The sequence below is a fragment of the Drosophila takahashii genome, chromosome 2L (assembly GCF_030179915.1).
Source record: "Drosophila takahashii strain IR98-3 E-12201 chromosome 2L, DtakHiC1v2, whole genome shotgun sequence".
Lineage (NCBI taxonomy): Eukaryota > Metazoa > Arthropoda > Insecta > Diptera > Drosophilidae > Drosophila > Drosophila takahashii.
Window position 1 is genome coordinate 14,584,570 of NC_091678.1, and position 5,893 is coordinate 14,590,462.

At 44.1% G+C, this 5,893-nt stretch overlaps 3 protein-coding genes across 3 annotated transcripts; all 3 read right to left on the reverse strand.

Annotated features, from left to right (window-relative positions):
* Positions 1-180: 180 nt before the first annotated feature.
* Positions 181-1,743, reverse strand: LOC108068543 (translation initiation factor IF-2). The gene is made up of 2 exons (XM_017158177.3): positions 1,589-1,743; positions 181-1,525 (listed from the first exon to the last, which is right to left on the reverse strand). Exon 2 carries the CDS (start codon positions 1,523-1,525, stop codon positions 233-235), a length of 1,293 nt encoding a protein of 430 aa, XP_017013666.3. The 5' UTR covers positions 1,589-1,743; the 3' UTR covers positions 181-232.
* A 1,144-nt stretch (positions 1,744-2,887) lies between these two features.
* LOC108056621 (uncharacterized) lies at positions 2,888-3,802 on the reverse strand. Its single transcript, XM_017140468.2, has 2 exons — positions 3,787-3,802; positions 2,888-3,700 (listed from the first exon to the last, which is right to left on the reverse strand). The coding sequence occupies exons 1-2, from the start codon at positions 3,800-3,802 to the stop codon at positions 3,009-3,011; spliced, it is 708 nt and encodes a 235-aa protein (XP_016995957.2). The 3' UTR covers positions 2,888-3,008.
* A 501-nt stretch (positions 3,803-4,303) lies between these two features.
* On the reverse strand, positions 4,304-5,057 carry Cpr30B (Cuticular protein 30B). The gene is made up of 2 exons (XM_017140472.3): positions 5,000-5,057; positions 4,304-4,934 (listed from the first exon to the last, which is right to left on the reverse strand). The coding sequence occupies exons 1-2, from the start codon at positions 5,009-5,011 to the stop codon at positions 4,485-4,487; spliced, it is 462 nt and encodes a 153-aa protein (XP_016995961.1). The 5' UTR covers positions 5,012-5,057; the 3' UTR covers positions 4,304-4,484.
* Positions 5,058-5,893: the final 836 nt, after the last annotated feature.

Here is a 5,893-nt window from a genome sequence, read left to right on the forward strand (position 1 = left end):
TACCCAAAATATTTATTCAAAAACTTGGACTTAAAACTTGATTAGCTGAGCCCAAAAGTCTGCAATGCCTTACGACATTTAATTTCATAAAATTTTCCAGTAAAACTACAATATAAAAATCTTCTTTTTAAATAGTTTAATCATCATTAGTTCAACAGGGAAGGAGAAAGAACATAAATAAATAAGAGGATACTTATCGATAAGCCTAAACCTAACAACAACGATTCCGAACTCAGTAGTCCGCATAGGCCCTTCCCTGGTTGCCGTAACCAAAGTCCTTCAGATAGTTATCGATGGCCAGGTCGAAGGTGGAGGATGGCTTATCGGGACCCGACTCGGGTCCACCGTATGGCTTGACCTCCGGCTGAGGTTCCGGCACGGGATAGGCCTCCGTGCGGGGCTGATAGGACTCCGTTTGGCTGGGATACGACTCCGTGATGCTGTTGTACGAATCCTTGTGGCTGGGATACGATTCGGTGGGATATGCGGGCGTGTGGCTGGGATACGATTCCGTTTGACTCTGCACCACGGGATAGACCTCAGTTTGTGGCGCCAAATACTCCTTGGGCGCCTCAACAATGGGATACGACGTGGTCCTGTCATAAATAGTGGGCGGCGGTGTGGCCACCACAATCTTCTCCTCGTAGGGCGTCTTTATCTTGGCCACTGACACCCCCGATGAAGAGGAAACCGCTGCTGCGGCATACTTAATGCTGGATGAGATTTTCGGAGCCGGAGCCACTTTGCTGAGGAGGGGAACCACCGGGGCAGCTGGCTTGCTGTAAACTGGAACAGGGGAGTAGTAAACGGAGGGAGTTGGTGCTGGCTGAAGTTGGATTTGAGGACGCGGCTGAGCTGGCTGACTGGCTGGATAGCCCTTCTTGGTGCCATAGGCGGTGCTCAGGAGTTGGGCCAACTCCTCGAGAGTGTAGTTGGGAGCAGCTATGTTGGCCACCGCCGGTGAGGAAGCTGGTGAGGAAGCAGCAGAAGCTGCTGCTGCCTGTTCGTAGACCAAGGGATAGGGCTTATAGGCCTTGGGTCCGCCCACGGGTCCCACCAATCCTCCATAGCCCTCGCCTCCGTACTTGGGGAAGTACTTGCGCTGATGGACATGCGTGAACTCCACCTGGCCACCTGGAGCATACTCCCCGATCGAGGAGATCTGGGTGAGGGGCTGCTTGGGTCCGGAGGAGACCACCTTGCGGCAGAACTCCTTGCAGCCCAGCTTGCACTCGCAGTAGCACTTCTTGTACGCCGACGGCTGGGTGGTGTAGTCCGTGGGTGGAGCAGTGGTGGTGGTGCTGGGATACTCCGTGGTGCTGTACACCGCGGTGGTGGGTGGACTTGCGGTGGATCCGCCGCTCGTTGAAGTCGTCGGTGCCACCGTTGTGGGCACCTCGCTGCATGGAACCTGCTCCCAAACCTCCTGCTCACATTCCGCACAGTATTCCGGGAAATGGGCTTGGGTCAACAGGGCCGTAGCCATCACAATGGCCATAAACAATAAACTGCAGCGTTCGAACATCTGAGGTGGCGGGAGGAAATGTGGGTTAAAAATCGTTCCCAATCAATTGGCCCAGTTCTTTACCTTTCCACTGAATTTCTCCCTCAATTTCGATCAATTTCCCTCAGCAATTACTGGAATTTCTGTCCCCGGATCGCCGATTGGATGGCACTTGTTGGCTGTTGGTCGGTCGCGTGCGAAACTCTTTCATGCAATTTGCTGAATAGCTCTTAAATACGCTGCGCTGGCCGATGGCTTCTAGCTCAGCTGCTGCTGCTTCTTCTTTCACCACAGCACTTACAACGCCGAACAAATGGGTCGCGGAAGCGTTGACCGCATCACGTTCCAAATGGATCGCAGCGGATCGGAGCGGTACGGGGTGGAGCGGGGCTCGGCGGTCCGGAATGGGCCCGGGGGCCCCACAATCGCCAGATGCCGCCGCTTCCGTAATACACATTCAAGCATTTCTACCCGCACTCGTCGATAGCATCAAGCGCTCAACAACAGTCCAATCATGAGCACACATATGGCCAACAAACATATCTTTTTATGACCTCTGGTTCATGGCCCTATTGACATAAACCATTAAAATCTAGTTGAAAAAGATGCCATTTTCCTACAAAAATTCAGGACAAATAATAGAAATTTATTGTAATATTTAAAATGTTATTTAGATTTTTTTAAACACCCTCTTTTGCACTGATTTTATGAGTACCATGAGTTTTATCCTTTTTTCAGTTCTCAGCTGTGCCCATTCCGCACACGCTGACCTTTTTTTTGGTTCTGCCCCATATTCGCCAGCATTTCGGGGATTTATAATTTCTGGGTCTTGGCCCAGATCTGATATTATCGTCTGAGGTCGATTAACTTATCAATTTTTGGTTGTAATTTCGTGGCTACACGTACGCAATGGATAAATACATTTTTGTAAGAGAATGTGCATTGGTAATATTTTTATATTTTACGTGTCTTGCTTTTATTGATTTTCACTGATAAAAAGAATATGTTCGTGAAAAATACAAACCATTGGAGAGCACTTTGAGCAATTTAGAAAAATAAGTATTTGATGTAAACTTTTTTCCTTCAAAAAAATAATATAATCAAGAACATTTTAAAAAATAATAAAAATTCCTTAAGGAGCCAAATAATATAAAATTAAAAACAAAAGATGTTCTCATATTAGAAAATTCAGTATTTTTGCCTTAATATTTTGAAAAAAATAATGTGTTTTCGGTCTCATTGGTATTTATACCTTAGTAAAAGTACGAACGTTGAAGTCAACGACTTTATTTTCTCAAAGTGCAAGGCTCAGCAATATTATGAAATTTTGTTCATGTTTGAGGTGTGTTTCTTCTAAACCCAAACAAAAAAAAAACAAAACCATTATAAACGAACGCCTGCTCTTTATTCATAGCATAGTGCTTTAAATTAAGTATCAAAACATAATAATGAATAATTTCGTAATTAACAACGGGAACTTCGAAAAGCATGCTCTAACTTTTGGTTAATTAAGATTGGCTACTCGACTTTGAAATGGTCTGGCTCCGGAGTAAACCTGGATATCTGGAATAAAACTACGCTCGTCCCTTACATCGGGCTCCACGGTTTCCTTGTAATCACCCAGTCTTCCCTGGATGGAGCTGCGCTTCTTTAATTTCTCCCAGCGATTGGGTTCGCTCTCTGACTTTGGCTTAACTGGCTCTTGGATTTCGGAAGATTTCTGGGCAAGATTTGGAACGGCTTCCCTTCGACTTGCCATTTCCACATCGATGGTATCGGTTCCACTTTGAGCACTGGTCAATCGTTTAAGCATCTCCTGGTAATGCGGTTGATCCGCAGTAATGTACTCCGGTTCGTCTTCGGGATTCAGGATCTGGTAGTTGGGGGTGCCCAGCTCGAAGGTGGTAAACTCGCCGTGCTCCACCTTGTTCTTCAGATGCTTGGCAGTGTATCCATACTGCTGGAGGGGAGCCATCCACTTGGCATCCGCATCCGGCTCGGCATCCTTTGAGCCTCCCGGACAAAAGCCAAGGGCCATCAGCCAGATGACCAGTAGTCGCCGTGTCTCCAGGCAGCCAACCATTTTCGCACTGATGCTCCATTGATCTTTGGCCACAAGCGTTAGCCTAAGCCCAATAGAACCGCCATCGACGACGCCGACTGCGCCGGTAATTGGACGCCCCCGAGTGACGGCAGCTACGTGAGATTAGAGTCATCTATGGGACCATGTCGCGTCTGGCGGCGATAGCATTAGTTTGTGCTTATCAAAAATTCGGAGCCACCTGAGCCATGACACATCTTTTTTTATGAGACATCAATCGGCGAGTTAAACCGAGAAGCCAGACTCACACATTCGAGTTTAACTAAGTTAAGCATGATTTTCCATTCAAGTTTCATTCAGCAATTTTTTTTAAATCTCTACTGGTTTTTGTGCAGTTCTTGTGTCTTTACTCAATGTGATTAATCTGTAGAAAGCGAATTTTTTTCTTCACTGATCAACACAAAAAAAATTCGATATTAAATAGGGTGAATTATACCATGATTTACGTCAAATTTATGATTTCAACATATCAACTTGATATTTTATCATATCATTTAAAATACCAAATTCAGTATTTTTGAACCAATAATGTAAAAGAAGATAAACATAATCATATCAAAATGATATGATGAAGTTGATCCTTAAAAAATATAAAATTGACCAGCACATATCATTCTGATCTTAGTCAATATCTTTTCTGTGAGCACCTTTTCCACCACTATTGTAAAATGAAACTCCATAGTTTTTGTGTTCCTCTGCGAACAGTTTGAATGTGATGCATCTTTATAGTTAGTTAAATGTATGCTGATTGTATGTACAATTAATGGTCTAAGCGATATTAAATTACGATGTATGGCAGTGAGTATCCCGGGTCGAGTCGGGCATCCTAAATGGGCTGGTAAAAGTCAATGGCTGCAATCTTCTCTTAGTATTCATTACTCAGTACTTGTACTGAGCTGTGGGTCCGGAAACAGAGACGTAGTTTCCGGAGGACAACTCCTGCTTGATGATAGCCTTGGGGGCAGCATAGTGAACCAGAGGAGCCACCGGCAGCACAGGAGTCAGGATCTTGGCGGCCAGCAACTTCTTGGGCGGCTCAGGCAGCGGAATCTTGATGTCCGTCGGCTCCCGCTGGACAATCGCCTCGAAGCCGTTGTGATCATCGGCCTTGTACTGGACAATGCGACGATAGCCATCGGAGTCGATCAGCTCGTAGACACCCTCGACCTTGTCGTCCTTGCGCGTCTCCTTCTGGCTCTTGATGTCGCCGGTGTGGGGATCGTTCACCGACCACTGGAACTCGTAGGCCACTGGTCCGTAGTCCGGCTCCGGCTGCAATTCAATGGCCCAAACGGCGCTGGCCAGGCACAGGCACAACAGATAGGTAGCCTAGGTGAGAGAAGGAATATCAACTTGGATTATAATCCCAGGAAAAATCCCTGTGCGCCACTCACTTTTCCCATCATTTTGGTTCTCAGAACTCTTTGGGTATTGAAATGCACTCGACAAAGATCGAAATCGAAGTAATTAATCTGGGTAGTCCTAGGCTGCTTATATACGAGCACTCGGCGCTAGGTTTCGATCCGACTCAGATGTGGCAATCCACCCAAAGTGTCGTGTCGCTTTTCGGCACGCGCCTCCCAAACAAGATCGCCGGCACAAGTGGAGCGCGCTCATTAACTGAGCCCCGAAAAAATTATAATTAAACAAGAAATATGCAAAGTGTGGCTCGCAATGGTCTGAGCAATATGCACAGTACAAAAAAAATATTTTTTAAATAAGTCTTCAACTCTATAAAGAAATTTTGCTTTAAGGCGATTTATGCTTAATTTTTTTTAAAGATTTACTTTCTTGGTATAAACTTAAAGTATGAATCTTTGTTAAACGCTCCGAAATTAAAATAGATTACCTAATGAACATAAATATTACTTTAAAGAGAATGCTGAAGGATATTATTTGGTTTAAGGCGCCATTTTTAAAAGTCCTGCCATAGATCTCTCCTACATAATGATTCTGAGAAAAAGGACCCCAATGTTTGAAAAAGATGATCAAGACAGTTGACAAAAGCAACTCCAAATAATTTAAGAATTTATTTTAACAAGTACATTAAGGAATGAATTAGAGAATGATATAGTCATAGACAAATGACTCGAGGATTAATCAATGTAACACAGACACTGTGTTAGATGTAGATATAATTACCATCTTTTAGTAAAAAAGAATATCAAATAAAACAAATATTTTATTAGTTCCTACTTAATAATAAAACATTATTTTTATTATTATCTTAATAAATTCAAAAGTTTTCATACTATAAATTCTGTAATAAAAGGTTATAATCGGACATT

Excerpts from the sequence above, each read along its gene's own strand:
- LOC108068543 (XM_017158177.3), bottom strand. The coding sequence starts at position 1,525 with ATGTTCGAACGCTGCAGTTTATTGTTTATGGCCATTGTGATGGCTACG.